Source organism: Prionailurus viverrinus, chromosome B2 (assembly GCF_022837055.1).
Source record: "Prionailurus viverrinus isolate Anna chromosome B2, UM_Priviv_1.0, whole genome shotgun sequence".
NCBI classification, from domain to species: Eukaryota; Metazoa; Chordata; class Mammalia; order Carnivora; family Felidae; genus Prionailurus; species Prionailurus viverrinus.
This window is the reverse complement of record NC_062565.1, coordinates 130787124-130806098: the sequence shown is the minus strand read 5'-3', so window position 1 is coordinate 130806098 and position 18975 is coordinate 130787124. Positions and strand designations below refer to the sequence as shown.

General features: G+C 35.3%; 1 protein-coding gene across 5 annotated transcripts in view; it reads right to left on the bottom strand.

The window, feature by feature from the left end:
- The window catches only part of UTRN (utrophin), a 481942-nt gene that overhangs the window by 298380 nt on the left and 164587 nt on the right, over positions 1 to 18975 (bottom strand). For all 5 annotated transcript variants that reach the window (XM_047859243.1, XM_047859241.1, XM_047859244.1 and 2 more), the window contains 7 exons: positions 15326 to 15505; positions 12857 to 12985; positions 12374 to 12544; positions 9447 to 9608; positions 8883 to 9020; positions 4846 to 5037; positions 3605 to 3777 (listed from right to left, as the gene is read on the bottom strand). In XM_047859243.1, coding sequence (XP_047715199.1) covers positions 3605 to 3777; positions 4846 to 5037; positions 8883 to 9020; positions 9447 to 9608; positions 12374 to 12544; positions 12857 to 12985; positions 15326 to 15505 — 1145 coding nt within the window. The remainder of the gene's footprint in view (positions 1 to 3604; positions 3778 to 4845; positions 5038 to 8882; positions 9021 to 9446; positions 9609 to 12373; positions 12545 to 12856; positions 12986 to 15325; positions 15506 to 18975) is intronic.

Here is an 18975-nt window from a genome sequence, read left to right as displayed (position 1 = left end):
TCCTGGGGAGAAAGGTATCAACAAACCTTCAAAACTTTACTGAGGAGATAGAGAAGAGCCCAAATCCTGAGAGAAAAAAACTACATTTCAAATTAATCTTTTTTTTTTCAGAAACTGATTGAAATTACTAAAATTTTACCAGAAAAAAAAAATATAGAAAAAAGAAAGATGAATTTAAAGTTAAGAAAAATTAGAGATGGGGCGCCGGGGTGGTTCAGTCGGTTGAGCGTCCAACTTCAGCTCAGGTCATGATCTCACGGTCTGTGAGTTCGAGCCCCACGTCGGGCTCTGTGCTGACAGCTCAGAGCCTGGAGCCTGCTTCGGATTCTGTGTCTCCCCCTCTCTCTACCCCTCCCCTGCTCATGCTCTGTCTCTCTCTGTGTCAAAAATAAATAAAAACATTTAAAAAAAAATTTTTTTTTTAATTAGAGAAAATACATTTTCTGGATATACTCAATGAAAAAAATTTTCTGGACATACTGGGAATTATTTTTCTGGATGTACTAGATGAAAATATTTTATAATGCTTTATTTTTTAATTTTTTTTAATGTTTGTTTATTTTTGACAGAGAGAGAGAGAGAGTGAGGGGCAGGGAGGGGCAAAGAGAGAGGGAGACACAGAATCCAAAGCAGGCTCCAGGCTCTGAACTGTCAGCACAGAGCCCAACGCAGGGCTCGAACTCACGAACCATGAGATCATGACCTGAGCCAAAATCGAACGCTTAACTGACTGAGCCACCCAGGCGCCCCTATAATGCTTTAAAAATGAAAGTATTATGGTATCAGCCTAAAAACTGACAGTGCAACAAAGCAAAATTAGAAAAATTAAATAAGGGGCATCTGGGTGGCTCAGTCAGTTAGGCGTCCAACTCTTGATTCTGACTCAGGTCATGATCTTACTGTTCGTGGGTTTGAGGCCCACATCAAGCTCCACCCCAGCAGAGCAGAGTCTACTTGGGATTCTCTCTCTCCCCCGCTCTCTCTGTCCCTCCCCTGCTCTCTCACTCTCCTTCTCTCTCTCTGTCAAAAATAAATAAATAAGCTTTTAATAAAAAGAAAAGTTAAACAAAAATGAGCTGTGGGAATACATTTAAAATTTATGATAAAGGAAGTACCACTAATAATAAGGAAGAGCTAAAATATTCTACAAAAAGTGTTGGAAAAAAAAGTTTGTTTAAAAAAATAAAGCAAAATAGATTAGTGTTTTTTAAACCAAACTGCACAAGAAAAACAAGGTGAGGAGTGTTTAAAAGCTAGAGATGCATGGGCTCTACTCTTGCTACTGAAGAGACAGGGGACAGAACCACGAATTTGGAGGCTTAACCCAAAATACATACCATAATAAAATTCAGATGGGTTATTCAATGTAAACTTTATCAAATAAAATTGTTTTTAAAATATACATTAATATTTAACTAATCTTACAATTCAAAGGTAACTTATATGCATATAAATATAATGAAATCACAGAGAAAAAGACTTATAAGATAGGATTATATAAAATTAGAATTTCCATGTGTCAAAAAACACCATTAAGAAAATTAAAGGGCCCAGGTAAAGCTGTGAATAGTGAAGCAATGAAAAAATATCAATGATTAATATCCTTAATGTGGATAAAAGTTTTTGCAAGTTAATAAGTAAACAGTAACATCATGATAGAAAAACAAACAAAGAACATGACCTAACAATTGACAGAAGAAATAATACTGGGGCCAGTAAATATATCTAAGAATATTGAAATCTCATTGATAACCAAAGAAATGAAGATAGGAAAATAAAATCAAGATGCAATCTATCACTACACAATTATCAAAAGTCTAAAGAACAAGGTGGTTCAGTCAGTTAAGCGTCCGATTTTTTATTTCAGTTCAGGTCATAATCTCAGTTTGTGAGTTTGAGCCCACATCAGGCTGCATTGGCAGCAAGGAGCCTGCTTGGGATTCTCTGTCTCCTGTCTCCCTCTCTCTCTCTCTGCCTCTACACCCCCCACACATACTCATGCTCATGCTCATGCTCTCTCTCTCGCTCGCTCTCTCTCTCTCTCAAAAAAAAAAAACTTAAAAAGTCTAAAAAACAAAAACAAAAACGACAGCCTGTCAATATTGACAAGGTTCAGTCAGAACCCTTTCACACATACTGTTGACAGGCATATGGCATGGGACAACCAATTTCCTGATGCAATCTAGAGCCTTAAAAAGTTATTGTGTTTTAACAAATTAATCTTCATCTAATAAATCGAATTAGGTAGAAGTATGCATGAAGATGCACGTAAAAGAATATTCTCTAAATGTACAGAGATTATTCTAAAAATCCATACAAAGGACTACACCCAAAGCCCATCAGAAGTGATCTTTTCAAGGACTGTATATTTGCTTGAAATACACCAGCTAAAACAAAGATGAAGAACACAATGCTTAGTTTTTGTGTGAATGTCTTTTCAGTTTTCCAGTACATTTTTCTGGTTAACTTTCCTCTTATGCAGTACTTTACATTGTTCTGTTTCACACTTTATTTGCCTATCCACCACATATGCAGCTACTAATGGTGTCAGTTTGGGGACACCCAGGTGGCTCAGTCAGTTGAGCGTCTGGCTTTGGTTCAGGTCACGACCTCATGGTTCATGGGTTTGAGCCCTGCATTGGACTCTGCCGACAGCTCAGAGCCTGGAGCCTGCTTCGCATTCTGTGTCTCCCTCTCTCTTTGTCCCTCCCCTATTTGTTCTCGTTCTTTCCCTGTCTCTCAAAAGTAAATAAATAAACTTTAAAAAATCTTAAAAAAAAAAAAAAAAAAAAAGACCTGGGTGGCTAAATCGGTTAAGCGTCCGACTTCACCTCAGGTCATGATCTCACAGCTTATGAGTTCGAGCCCCGCATCAGGCTCTGTGCTGATGGCTCAGAGCCTGGAGCCTGCTTCAGATTCTGTGTCTCCCTCTCTCTCTCTGCCCCTCCCCCCACCCCCAGCTCCGCTCATGCTTTGTCTCTCTCTCTCTCTCTCTCTCTCTCTCAAAAATAAATATTTTAAAAATAGCATCAGTTTTTATTTCTACTTATTAATAGTTCTGGTCAAAATCTAGAAAAAAGGAGGCTCATTTATACTATATATGTTTTTTAAAGAAAATGAATGCTATTTAGATACTAAAAATTAAAGGTGCTTCCTTTAATTATTAAGATATTATATTGCAAATCATCATCTACATGTGATCTGATTCCTCTTTCTTTAAGGAACCACACTCATCACAATTTACTAAACAAGGCCTATGACATGGATGTGAAACATATTCTCATTAATCTTAGTATACATATGACCTTTGTCACGCCCATGAACTTATAGGTCTTTTTAAGAAAAGTATCAACTTAGGGGCGCTGGGTGGCTCAGTCGGTTGAGCAGCCAACTTTGGCTGAGGTCATGATCTCACGGTTCGTGGGTTCGAGCCCCACGTCAGGCTCTGTGCTGTCAGCTCAGAGCCTGGAGCCTGCTTTGGATTCTGTCTCCCTCTCTCTCTGCCCCTCCCCTGCTTGCACTCTGTCTCTCTCTAAGATAAATAAACATTTAAAAAAATGTTTTTTTTTTACTTTCTAAAAAAAAAGTATCAATTTATACATACCCTTTACGATCATTGTACATTCTATTAATTCTGTCCCATTTTGCATTCAACTGAGTAAGTGTATCCCGGATCTGAATGGCTTCAGGTCCAGAGGCTTCAAGAATAACATCTGGTTGTTTTTCATGAATGATGGCAATCTGTTCTCCGAGTTTGTCCAGTTGATCTTTGATATTCTACAAATGCATTGTCACACATTAATAAAATCCAGCAAACAGAAGAACAGAATCACAAAAGACCAAAAATTTATCTTACATAACACTTACTTAAAGTATGATGAGACATGATAATTGTTGCTCATCAAAGCTGACAACTTTTTAAAAAATAATACCCTGTATTGAACAAAGTGTGAGAAATGCTACATAATATCCTAATGGCAGAAAAGAAATCCTCACAGTTGTTCAAAGCAGCATTTGTACAGGACATATAAAAAGCTTCAATGGTATTCTATAAAGGTAAAGTATTTGAAGCTGGAATTATTTATATTTTTCAATATCTTTAAGTGACTAAAATGAGCTATCAAACATATCAAATCTAATAGCAATTTTATTGCAAAATTATACATAAGTGCAGTCAAATTATATGAAAAAGCCCTGGTGGCATTTAATAGTCTTGTGAACAACTAAAAACTTCCAGATCCCTAATTAAATTATAATCAACATACCTCACACCCCAACAACTGGCCAATCTTAAATCGTTATAGATGACAAGATAAATGCCGGTATTTTGCATCAACTGACAATCAAGTTTATAAGAAAGAGAATACGATTTGTGCATGTGTTTGATTACAAAAAAGTTTCTGGGGCGCCTGGGTGGCTCAGTCGGTTAAGCATTCGACTCGATTTTGGCTCGGAGCATGATCTCACAGTTTGTGAGCCCACACCAGGCTCTGTGCTGATGGCACAGAGCCTGCTTGGACTCTCTCTGTCTGCCTCTCTCTCTGCCCCTCACTCACTCATGCTCTCTCTCTCTCTCTCTCTCTATCAAAATAAATAAATAAAAACTTTAAAAAAATGTTTCTGATGTTGCAAAGAATTAATAACTATGCATACATACTTCTGAAAAATTAAAATTTTGATAGTATTTCATTGGTGAAATGGGAAAGACTGATTATTCATACACATTACTAATTCCTTGGCACAAATTTTAAAAATTATAGACCATCTACAAAGGCACAAGGACAGATTCCTTGCTTTCTTTCTAAGTTCACTGTGGCTATTTAAATGAGGTACCTGGAGCTTTACCTTCAAAGAGTCTTCCTGAAAAGAGAAGTCTTCATAGACCACAGTGTTTAGCTCTGGAGCATTAAGTAATAATTCAGTATCATCCATGGAAAGTAAAACTTTGTTAATTTCAACCAGATAATCTGTGGGAGGAGGGGGCGATCGAATTCCAGGAGCAAGCTGACCTGTTCTCCTCTGTTGATTAGGAACTGCCTATAAAAACAATAATAATAAGGCACATCTCTTAAAATATACCCACAATAAACAGCAGCAAACAGAAAAAACCACAAGACTATTTTCGGCAGCAATGCAATATCATGAACCCAAATTAAAAATTTTCAGTTTTAATTTTTTATATTTTTGCCCTGTATTGCTGTAGAAACCCTTAGCAATCTCTATACTGATTTTCTTCCAAACCTGCTATTAAACAGCATAAATAGGTTAAAGCTTGAAAGGTTTTTCTTTAAGACTTGGGCCACCTGAACTCATTTAGCAAACAAGAAAACATAACAACTCCTTTCCTGAGCTGTTGAGGAAATAAGAATATGCCGCAAATCATAAAGTTCTATGTGAAATAAAACATTTTAATACCGTTATTACTTTACCCATTGAGTAAAATGTCACAATTAGATTAAACACTTCTGGGCCTCACCGTTGAAAATATAAGTAAGTTTAACATGTGTTCATAATGTAAGAAATGCAGTGGTGGTTTTGATAAAATAATAACCCAGGTAATTCAGGGTAACATCTTAACCTTTGAGAACAGTATTACAGAACATAACTCTCCTAGATAAGACAACAGGTCCTAACATAAATTCAGACGGATCCTAAGCTGGGTGAACTTATTTGGGTGGACTACTTATTAATACATCCTTTAATCAGAGCTTTCTCAACAAAAACAGTGCTCTCTGGGATGGGCTACCAGTCTTTCAGGAGTTCAAGTCCTTTACTCCAAATGGCTACAATTTATTAAATGCCCATCTACTACTTGCAAATGGCAAAGTACATCTGCTCATGAATTAAGGTGGCTTTCCTGATGCTTTCACTATCTTCCTATATTGAACTTCTAAAAAACGATATTCCTTTGCAAATTCAAAGATGGCAGAGAAAATGATCATAAACACATATTCACTGAGTGATCCTGAAAATGTTTACAGTTATCATTCCTAAATGAAACCAAGACTCAAGACTAAAACCAGTGAGTCAATAACATGGTATTGAACCTAGAGGTCTATATTCATTTGTCTCCTGTAACATGATAAACTGCTTTCACCTATTGCTAGACAGTCCTGGATAGTAGGATAGAAGCAAGCCTACATAGATGTCCTGATTTTATCCACAAGATTATTTCTACTTGAAATTAATATTAGTTTTGTTATACTAATGCCATGCATTCCAATTTTAGTCTGAAAGCATTCCAGATATTTATCCATATGTCCAAGAAGACAAATTATATTTTTTAAGCAAATATAAAAGAACAAGAAGGTCAGAAGTTATTGTAAATAGAAAGCTCCAAATTAAAAATAAAATCACTTTCATTAAAGACTGCCTTTTTCTATTCAGTCTGTAAAGATAGTCTAGGATTTTCTGAGCCTCCATACTTCCTGCAGAAGAAGCAGCAAGGCAGTTCAAAATTTAAACATGTGCTTTCTAGATTCCCAAAATAGATTTTATTCCAAGAGAGTGATCAATCAAAATGTCCTAGGAGGAGGAAAAAAAAAAAAAAAAAAAAAAAACAGTCTTCAAGATCTGACCCAGACTTTACTTCTGGATACTTTTATTTTTATTCTGCTAGACATAAAAATACAAATCTACTGCAAAGTAATGCTAAAATCTTAGTGTTACTTGATGTTGATCATGTCATACACAACCAAAATTTCAGATAGATAGATGAAAAAGTTTATTTTATATGAAAATTTTATTAAAAGTTTCTAAGTTTTGTTTCTATCAAACCATAGGGGAAAACCAGGACTAAACAGAACTGAATAGTCATCATCTCTGCAAAATAAGGACTTTCTAGATCCCAAACAGGCTGGCAAAAAAAAAAGAAAACACAAAGGGAAAACACAGTCAGGTAGGGTTAAACAAAAATTTTAAATGGTTGCATGTTAAAAATAAAATAATTATAAGATAAAAAATCAATAAAATAATACTTTTATAGCAAATATGACGAGATTAATATATTTATTTTATAAAGAGCTCACACGTATTTTAAAAATAGTAATACATACCCTAGTCAACACAAATGGGAAAAGGTCATTTAACACACACTTCAAATGAGAAAATAAGACCTATACACTGATGGCTCTAAATTCTGACTGCACATTAGAATTACCTAGAGAATTGTTTGTTTGGTTTTTTGTTTTTTTTAAGAATGTTCACACATAGGCCCGACCTAAGAGATTTTGATTTAACTGGTTTGGGAGTCTGATTTTTTTTTAAGTTCCTCCAAGGGATTCTGATGTTTACAGACAAGCAAGTTTTAAAAACTTCAGATCTGCAGAAGAATATGGTCTAATAAAATAAGGACAAAAGCATTTCAAACGTTTTAAGAACATTTTAGTTACAATAACTAATGTTAGTGAACCCAAAATAAAATAAGCCTTTTGTGGTATATATTAGTACTCTTAAAAAATGTATTCATTTGTTAAAAGTCTAAAAATTATTTCTATTTTGGACCAGTAATGATTTATGATTTGGCACCCGAAGATGAAGTTCTAGGGAAGTAAGATACCTGTAAATAACAGTGAAGCAAAGAACTACAATATCATCTAAAAAATGTTAGGAATAAAAATGGAGCCAAGCCTTAAAAGATAATACATTTTTCAGGTAAAATAAGGAGATAAAACCCACACCAGAAAATAATAATAAAATTAGAAAAGACCCTAAAGATGGAAAGGCACTGGTTTCTTTGGGAAAATATACAGAAAAACAGCAAACTCTGCTACCTGGTGACTGCGAGTGAATCGAAGAGGTAGCTGGAGGTCAGATGAAGTATCAGTGTACCATGACAGTAATGAACCTTGCACTTAAAGCCTTTTCTGTATTTTGTAAGGTTTTCCTCAACACTTTCTTAGGTAAAGGAATGTCATGACCAGCGACAACTTTGGGATAAGTAATTCTGAGGACAATATGGAGGATGGGCTAGAGTTAAGAAAAACTGGACATAAAACAGACTCAGCTTGAAACACACTGTAGTGGCTAACAGGATAAAATCCTACAAGTCTGAATTATGGAAAGAATAGTGGGCTAAGAAATTCAGTCATCTCCCCAGGGTCATAAAGCAAGTAATTGGTAGCACTGTGCCTAACTTCAGGTTCTGCAGCATCTTAGTTCATTCAGAAGTGATGTTTTTAATGCCTACTCGATGTAGTGTGAAGAAAAACCACCCATTCTTAAATTAGAATGGAGAGTTTAAGGAAATAAACTAAGATAAGGAATAACTTAAGAAACACAGGTTAGAAGGGAAGAGAGAGGACAAATTTAGCTTGGTACATGTTATAAGCTTGTGGTACAAACAGATTGAGACATCCAACAGGCAGCAAACTGAGAGACTAGAATCTTCTACTATATTCAACATTGCTAACTAAAAATGGTTCTTAGAAGGATTACCTAAGAACAGACTTTTAGAGAACACCAACACACTTGCAATGCAGCTGGGGAGATGGTCATTGAAAACAGAGCTGGTAGTGAATCTTTTTCTAGACTACAAGTCATCATTTATCAATTCACAAATTTAGTTCTTTGTAAACTAAAATTTTTGTTGAGGCGATCAAGACCTCCACATATAAAATACAGAATTGAAACAAGTCACTTCTAAAAAGGATAGATGCCTTTTAGATTTAATACATTATTAAAAGTCCAAAAGAGATCCCAATAATAAGATTTTATGTTTCTATTTTCTTTGAGTCCTGTCCCATCCAAAAATATAGACATATTTAGTAATAAATACTATTCCACCTATTTTTTAAGGTATCCATGAATGCAACATCAAATATCTGAATGGCAAGAGCTAAATAAGTTCTTCAAGTAGAACAGAGACTCTCCCAGGACAATACCTTAGTTTTATTGTACTTTGTACGCAAAAGTAGTAACTGCAAACGGATCTTTTCCTTTTTATTCTCCTCCATAGGTTCATGTAACATTTGTTCTCCTCTTTGTAGAACTTCCTCAACCTGGGCTCTCTCTTCATCCATCTGAATGTTTAATAGGAAAAAAAAAAAGTTACTCAAAAGAAAAATATATAACAGCTAATCAGTTCCCAAGTAGGAGAACTAACCTATGAAGTAGATCAGTCAAAATCTGTTCATCTGAATAAGTAACAAAAATTCAGGTTTTTAAAAAACATTTCATATTTGACTTTAACTATCTCATAAAGAATGTTAATTTAGCAGAAGTTAGAGAACGTCTAAAATAACACTACCTTTAGTCAGAAAGTGTATCTATTTTCTTAAGCACTACATAAATCACTTGGCAAATCTTACAACACTCAGGAGAAAATCACATTTGGGTCTATCCTTTGGCATGATTTGGCAGATTCTTTGGTTAAACATCACTGATGTAAAAATATAATGCACAGAATGATAAGAACACCATGGTTTTGAAAACCTCCCTGAACCAACCTTTTCATCTTCTTCACTGAATTCCAAGTGTTTTTCCACAACTTTTAACATATTTTCTATGTCAATTTCTAATTTTTCCAGGTCAGCGAAAAGTACATCAGTTTCATGTGCTTCGGTGGTGACCAGACACTGGTATGATAATGGTTCCTGGCCAATTAGCAACTGCAGAAGAAAAAGTGTTCTTTGAAAAGATACATTTTTTTTTAAGGGTGAGCACAAGTGCGGGGGACGAGCTGAGGGAGGGACTGAGGGAGGGAGTGAGGGAGGAGTGAGAGACAGAGAGAGAGAATCTTAAGCAGTCTCTATGCCCAGTATGGAGCCCAACATGGGGCTTGATCTCACAACCATGAGATCATGACCTGAGCCGAAATCAAAAGTTGGATGCTTAACCACTGAGCCATCCAGGCGCCCAAGATCCATTCTTCACCAGACATTCTGGCATTAATCAGAGGGATGGAGCGTCAAGAGTGGAACTAGCACTTATTTGAATTGACTTTAATTTCATTCATCCATATAGCAACAAATTTATCTATTTGGGCTTCTTGGAGTTACCAATTTTCTCCAAACTCCAGGCAGAGATGTGAACTAGTGTGCAAATAACTATGGCTGCCTGGAGTGCAGTGTGGGGGATTCTGAGATCGCACATGAGCATGGTAGGAAAAAAAAAAAGTTAGGGAGGGAGCCAAACCATAGGAGACTTAAAAACTGAGAATAAACTGAGGGTTGATGTGGAGTGGGAATGAAGGGAAGGTGGGTGATGGGCATTGAGGAGGGCACCTGTTGGGAGGAGCACTGGGTGTTGAATGGAAACCAATTTGACAATAAACTTCATATTAAAAAATAAAATAAAATAAAATAAAATAAAAATGCTCCAATGAAAAAATAGAAAAAAATTTAAAAAAGACGTGTAAAAGGATTTGACAATTCAATATTTATAAAAGCACACTAAAAGTGGAAAACTGACTTAGGAAAGTATAATAGATCATACAATGGAACACACCACAGCTGTTGAAAACCATGTCAAAGGAGAACATATGAAACAATATAAACAATTGATAATATCACATACATGTAAGAGTAGACATGTATGCCAAAATGTTGACAGAAGTTATTTATGGGGATATAATAACTTTGCTTCTTTGTGCTTCCTCTCACTCTATTCTTATGTCTCATGCCTTACTCTTTTATACCAGGAAAATGCTCCCACATATCTATTGAAAGGAACAAATGAGCTTAGGACAGAAGGTAGGGAAGTTAAGGTCAAAGCTAAGGAAGACAAAAGTTAAAGCAAGTTACTTGTTTTCCTTAAGATGTGAATAATCTAAGTATACTCATGAGCTATGAAAGATAGTTTGGCCTTTTATGTCAGACATTTCAAATTAAAGCAAACTTAGATAATATTTACTTCTTGCAAAAAACAGGGTCCTTCCTCTAGATAATTTCCATACACAACTCTCAAGAGGTAGAATTAACCAAATATTCAAAAATGCCAATCCAGGGGCCCACCTGGGATCCTGAAAAACTCATAATCCTCTGTCAAAATTAACAGCTGGTTTGAATGACCCCCAAAGTGAGCTATGCAGCTTTTGGTTTTTGCCCTACCAAACCATCAAAAGGCTTTCATCTTTTCAAGTTAACATTTACTGAGCACCTGCCACACCCCAGGCCTTGAGAACACTGCAATAAAATGTTTCATTTCCTCCTCTCATTAGACAAGGGAAAGAGGAAAGAGAATTTGTAAGACACACACAGAGGGAAAAAATTATAATATGGTAGAATCAATAAAAACTTTTTAAGAAAATCTGTTATTTATTCTCCTCTTATTTTACTTTATTTTTATTTTATCTTAGAGACAAAGCATGAGTGGGGGAGAGGGGCAAAGGGAGCGAGAGACAGAGAGAATCCCAGGCAGGTTCCATACTCAGTGCGGATCCCACATCCCTGGGATCATAACCTGAGCAGAAATTAAGAGTTGGATGCTCGACCAAGCCACCCAGGGGTTCCATCCTCTTATTTAAATTCATAAAGCCCCTTTTCAAATTTATAACAGCAGATAATACCTTTCTGCATTAGGTCTAAATTGTTAAATTACTTGTAACTTTCAGATGCAATAACATGTAAAGCACAAAAAATGACTTCACACATGTGCAGTGTGCACAAGTTTATAAAGTAGACTATACAGTAATGGGTTTAATATTCGTCCCTAGCTTGGAAATGAGTCTCACTATTTTATAGCCACTTTTAACTTCTGAATGAGACTCTGACCCCTTTTCTCAAATGGGTTATTTTCTTCAAGATTAATTTCTTGTTTTCTCTCCTTCACATGCAAAATCACAAATAAATAAGGACCAATGCTCCATTCAAGGAAAAAGTCATTAAAATCGTTTTAATTTAAAATTTTGTGAGGGGCGCCTGGGTGGCGCAGTCGGTTAAGCGTCCGACTTCAGCCAGGTCACGATCTCGCGGTCCGGGAGTTCGAGCCCTGCGTCGGGCTCTGGGCTGATGGCTCAGAGCCTGGAGCCTGTTTCCGATTCTGTGTCTCCCTCTCTCTCTGCCCCTCCCCCGTTCATGCTCTGTCTCTCTCTGTCCCAAAAATAAATAAACGTTGAAAAAAAAAATTTTTAATTTTGTGATGTAGGGGTGCCTGGGTGGTTCAGTCAGTTCAGCTTCTGACTCCTGATATTGGTTCAGGTCATGATCCCAGGGTTGTGGGATCAAGCCCCACGTCAGGATCCAAGCTGAGTGTGGAGCTTGCTTAAGATTTTCTCTCTCACTCCCTCTGCCCCTCACCCCGCTCTCCCTCTCTCTCAATAAATAAGCAAGTAAATAAATAATAAAATTTTTTGATGTATATACTCAAGAATCACATATCATTGAGACACATGACCACAGGAAAAATACTTTTATATTAAAATATTATTACTCACTTTGGCACTTTTGATATGTTGAGAAACCTTTTCAAAGTTTCTATTCAGTTCAGCTAATTTTGGTTCTACAAGTTCCCTGCTTGCGCCTCCACGTGTATTCATCAAAACAACAGCTTGGTCACGAACATTTTCAACTTGGAGGCTGGCATCATCCAGCTCAGATATTAAACGCTGATTGTAAGAAAACACAAAATTAGCACATGGGGAAAATCAAAGCCAAACATCACTGTGATGCTAACTCAGAATTAGAGGTAGTTTAAATAAATTTCTTGGATCCCTAGAAAATATTTTAGGATAATCAATGTAATGAAGAGCTGCTCACATGACTCATTCGAAACCTTAGTTTCTCCCACCAAAATAAAAATGAATGAATCAAATGCATGGAAACAAATGAGTGCACAAGTAACTCTGAGCATGAGAGAAAAGACCACACTAAATCCTCCATTCCCAGAAGTAGAAGTACTGATCCTCTGTGCTTGGTACCTTCACAATTTCTTCCCGTTTGCTTGCTGGTTTTTTTTCAATCTCATCCAATAAAGCTTCAGCTTGATAAAGCCAGGTACTTATGTGAGCAACATTTCCATCAAATATTTCCAATTGGTTCTGATGATTCTAGAAAAGAAATTAATGAAACGCTGGTACAATCACACGCAATACTTCAGACATTTATAATCTTAGAAGACATTTAAAAGACCTTCAAAAAGCTAAATGTATGCTGAATTTCAAAAGAGGTTTCCATCTTTCTGCAAAGCTCTTTCCCAGTGAATAAGTCTCATTCCTAAAACTTCATAGCTAGGGTTAAATGGTGTTTAAATTTATTTGATTTAGACCTCAATACAATATTGTTAAAGGTTGAAGAAAGATAAAAGGTGAAACTTTCTTTTTCAATTTCATTTTGTTTGTATCCCTTATTCTTCATTCTTCTAAGTAATCTCATCTGCCACCCCTTGACCTATTTTTTAAAAAACTCACTTAAAAAGTAATAATATAAGGGCACCGGAGTGGCTCAGTCAGTTAAGCATCCGACTTTGGCTCAGGTCATGATCTTGCGGTCCATGAGTTTGAACCCTCCATCGGGCTCTGCATCAGTGGTGCACAGCCTGTTTGAGATTCTCATTCTCTCTCTCTCTCTCTCTCTCTCTCACTCTTATTCTCACTCTCAAAATAAATAAATAAATAAAATTTAAAAAACTTTCAAAAAGCAGTAATATAAAAGAATTATTAAAATATGCACTGAATAAGATTCTGCCTGCTCAATGGACTGTAACTGATTGTAGGATAGGCCTGTGGCTTGTCACCTTGGTGCCACCAGCACTTAATATTATAGCCGGCACAGACCTCACTAACGTTTCTTGAAGCAGGACAGAAAATGTGAGTGAGAGAATAAACGTGAAAACAAGAAAAAAACAGTAAAACTAATTAAAACTAAGCAAAATAGTTGAGGATAAAGCAAGAATTTAGAACCTGATCAAAAAGAGTGGGGCAGCCCTTACATGAAATTAACAACTTCTAAGAACTGTATTTGATAGGACAGAGGAAACTAGAAAAAAACTGAGAAGTATTTCAAAGACGAGAAAACAAATTGTAAATCCATTAATATGAAAGAATAGTTTAAAAAAAGAAAATGAGAATCAATGAGAAAAGTTTTGGCAGTGATCGGGATTCTAAGAACGGTGAACTGATGAGCACCAGACTTATTTAATGTTAAATGCTCTAACAGGAAAATAAAGGCATTATTTGAAGGAAGAATTTGGAAAGTACAGACTGAAGAATATAGAAGTAAGGGCTGGGAGAATGTGGACTTAAGTTGGTTACAGTAAAAATGAATGTATAAAATATTTCATGAACACATTCTATGAGCCAAAAGTTTTACGTTTGTTATTTAACATTTAAGAACTCTGTAAGGTATGTTCTCTTATTCCAATTTTATATATAGGGGAATTAAAATGTAGCAAGATTTAAGTAATTTACCCAAGTTTTGTTCTTAATAATCGATTCTGGGTACGGTTCTCACCAATCAAGATATGATCCCATGAACTTCAATGCCCTACACATTATGATTGATTCCAGTAAATGCTCAAACACACAATAATTTATTTTTTTCTATCTCTATTTATTACCCAGTAATTCTATGAATTTGAAAAAAGTCCTATCCCAGATATGTCAAAACAAAATGATAATTTATAAATAAACTCCCTCTAAGGGAAGAGAGAGGGAGGCTGCCATATTCATTGTTAGTATAAGAGGGACAGAAAACCACTGTGAAATTTAACAGGTCACTCTATCCAGGTAATAATTAACAGTGGAATAACTAAAGACTAACAACATAAAACATTTAACAATTATCATAATCAACACCATAATATCAAAAATTGGTTGTTTTAAGTATAGCTATCTAGTTATCTATACATGTTTCTTGTCACATAATCCTCACAAAAACCGTATGAGGTTGAAATTATAATAATGCCCATTTACATATGAGAAAAATGAGATTTAGAGAGCTTTAAGTGACTTGACCAATGTCACCCAGCTACTAGTCAAAATTTTTACTTAGGCCATGAGATGCTAAAACCTGTGCTCTTAACTAGTATGCCATTATTAGAACATAATAAGTATTATATACATATGGTTTGTGAAAGCATGACAATAAATATAATACCAAATCATTAAAATATAACAAGAGAGGTACACTTATTAAGATATTAAAGTACATATTTCTATGTATTTCTATGTATATCACAAATGGCCATGAGATGTCACTTAACAGAGACATTTTTCACCCTAGAAATTTACTATCTTTTCAAATGAAAAAATAAAATGCAGTTTAATGAAATTAATTCTCTTGAAGCAAAACATTATTGTGACACACAGAAAACAGGATTTAAACTTCCAATCAAAGCTGTATTGGTTTTTCAGCAACTAAAGGAGACAAGATTTCATCCTGAAACATACCATCAGCGTACTGCACCAGTCCTCTGTCCAGGTACGGACGCGGCTCCACCCAGCCCTAAGGACACAAAGCCTCTCTTCTAAAACAGGCTCACTGCCCTCGATCAAGTTCTGGAGGGCAGTACTACTCTCTGCGATGGCATTTAAATCAGCTTTTCTCTTTTCCAGATCCTTCAGGATATTCTAGAAAATAAAAATACCAACACCCACTTGATGTTTCAGAACATTATAAATGTTCATCCAACTTTAATTTTTAAAGAACTTTTGTTCCATATATGCATGGCAGTCCACGAGTCCCCCAGATAATTTACAATATCTGAAAGGTTTCCAATGTTCCACAACCTATTAAATGTTCAGGGTTCTTCAATTCCTAACAAAAATTAAAACACTGAATTATGCAAATACAAAAAAGTAACAAACTCAGCTGTAAAAAATCTGAGTTTTGTTCACTTTAAGTACAAATTCCATTTATTACACACAAACACCAAGTGTCTTCATCATAATTTTAGACCTAAAGAATCAATTTTATATTCAGTCACTATAAGATGGCAAAGCTGAACTATTCCAGAACTCGTAAGTCTGAAAGTTTCATAATGAATTTATCTCCTTGACTACTACAGGAAACTACTGATGCATACTACCTTTATTTACAAGGATAACACCCTGCACTGGGTGACTTAATAGATAATCTGTTGTATAAGAATTACAAAAAATATTTCATCGTAACTAAATCATAAGAGAACCAGCACATCTAAGCTGTAGTTAACAATTGTCATAGGCAAAAATAATACTCTGGATGGTATAATGATAACTTGATTCACACATTCATAAATTTGACCAGGCAAGATGTGTACTCAGCAAGGGGCATTTGGGTGGCTCAGCTGGTTAAGCGACCGACTTTAGCTCAGGTCATGATCTCACAGCTCATGAGTTTGAGCCCCATACCACCAGTGCAGAGCCTGCATGGGATTCTCTCTCTCTCTCTCTCTCTCTCTCTCTCTCTCTCTCTCTCTCTCTCTTTCAAAATAAATAAATACTCTTTTCTCTCTCTCAAAATCAATAAATCAATAAATACTTTTTTTTTAATTTTTTTTTCAACGTTTATTTATTTTTGGGACAGAGAGAGACAGAGCATGAACGGGGGAGGGGCAGAGAGAGAGGGAGACACAGACTCGGAAACAGGCTCCAGGCTCCGAGCCATCAGCCCAGAGCCTGACGCGGGGCTCGAACTCCCGGACCGCGAGATCGTGACCTGGCTGAAGTCGGACGCTCAACCGACTGCGCCACCCAGGCGCCCCAATAAATACTTTTTAAAAAAGGACACATACTCAGAGAAATATAGCAAAAATGCTGGATCCCAAAATTAAAACTACAAAGTTGTTTCAATCAAAAGGTAATAGAAGCATATCCATCCCACTGCTATTGTACCTTTTTTAACCAACACTTAAACAAATCATTTCAAGGAGCTCATTTATATTTAATCTCACATCACTAAATTTCATTTTGGAAGGCATAAAAATTGCAAATTCCCAAATCAGTCAAGGTTTAAACATTCACTTGGCTATATCAAATACTAGTATACTTATAAAGACACTAAAATATTCTTCTCCAGAAGGGAGAAAAAAAAAAAAAAAACCCACAGCCACTCTCTCTGCAGTTAAGGCTTTCTATATACCTTCAGTGGCAATGTACTGATTGACTAGAACAGTCTTTAAGAACTATAAAAATAATTAACAAGAAATTAAATGTAAACAGTATATACAACTATCTGTGCTAACAGACTACTGTAAAGAAAATGACTACACTGAAAATAATAATATTTAAGCTATCAAATAAAAATAGTATTAAAGTTCAGGAATGAAAATATTATATTTTTACATTGAAATAATTTTATATAAATTTTAAGTGTAAATACATTAAAATGCTGTGAAATATTAATGTTTCTTAAATCTGAAAACAATATTGAAAAAGTGGGTGATTATGTTACATACTAATGTTCCATTTGATTTACTCGAGTGAAAAAAATGTGCTATGAATTTGTGACTTGTATTTACCATCTTCATTATTTCAAACCTGAAATAAGATTAAATGGGAATTTAAAATTGAATAGTTCCAGAAGAGACAAACATACCATTATTTTAAGTCTTTACCTTAAAAAATTATGAGAATCAACTAACTGAATTGATATGAGTAAAAAAATTAACTGAATTGATTTGAGTACACAAAGATGAATGATTAAAAATTAAATCTGGGGCGCCTGGGTGGCACAGTCGGTTGAGCGTCCGACTTCAGCCAGGTCACGATCTCGCAGTCTGTGAGTTGGAGCCCCACGTCAGGCTCTGGGCTGATGGCTCAGAGCCTGGAGCCTGTTTCCGATTCTGTGTCTCCCTCTCTCTCTGCCCCTCCCTTGTTCATGCTCTGTCTCTCTCTGTCCCAAAAATAAATAAACGTTGAAAAAAAAAATTAAAAAAAAAATAAATTAAAAAAAAAAATTACATCTGCAAAAATCAGTATCACCTATGTACAAGCCATAAGTAATTAGTAGTAAAGACAAAGCATACTTTTTATACACTTACAAAAACAAATAAATATGTAGGAATAAACATCTTTGCACCCATACATAATGTTTTTGAAGGAAAAAACCAAAGCATTATATAGAATGTTAAAACATTGGGGGGAAAAAAATGAAACATACCATGTTACTAAAAAGACTTATTATAACAGAGATATTAATTCCCCTGAAAACAAGTCTATAAATTTATGGCAATTCAAACCAAATTTCTAACGGAATTTTGTTTGAGAGAGAGACAGCATGCATATGCAAGCTCCAACAGGAGAAGAGCAGAGGGAAAGGGGGAGAGAGAATCTTAAGTATGCTGCAGCCCAGCATGGAACCCAGCACAGAGCCTACAGTGGAGCCCAATGTGGGGCTTTATCTCCCCACTGTGAGATCATGACTTGAGCTGAAATCAACAGTCAGACACTTAACCGACTGAGCCACCCAGTCACCCTCTAACAGAATTTTTTAATAATTTCAGATTAATAATTCTAAAATTTATATAAGTATATAAAAAAAACAGAAGCATAAAGACAGGGAATCCATTAGCTACATGTTGAAATATATCATGAAACCATATAGTTAAACAGCTGAAGAACAATTCAGAGGGTCAGATCAGTGAAGCAAAGCAACAGGCAAAAAAAAAAAAAAAAAAAGAATTTAGCATGTCAAATCAGTGGGGAAATGATAATTAATAAATAGTGCTGAGACACATGGTTAACTATTCAGAAAAAAAGGTTAGAACCTTACCTCATGATATATACCAAAATAAATTCCACTGGATTAAAACATTAAAGGTAAAAGATGAAACTATAAAAGAGCTAGAAGAAAATATAAGTGAATAGTTATACAACCTTGGAGTATAGTGTTGGCTTTTATAAGCACTAAAAGCAGAAACAATGAGGAAAAATATGAATGTATTCTTTAAAAAATACATAATACAGTGGTTTAAAAAAAAACATACAGAACAGAAAGGAAAGCGCAATGGCAAAAAAAAAATAATAATAATAAATGAAAAATAAAAAAGATTAAGAAAAGTGGAACAATATACAACACACTAAGTATTTATAATTGCAATAGGTCAAGAGCTCTAAAT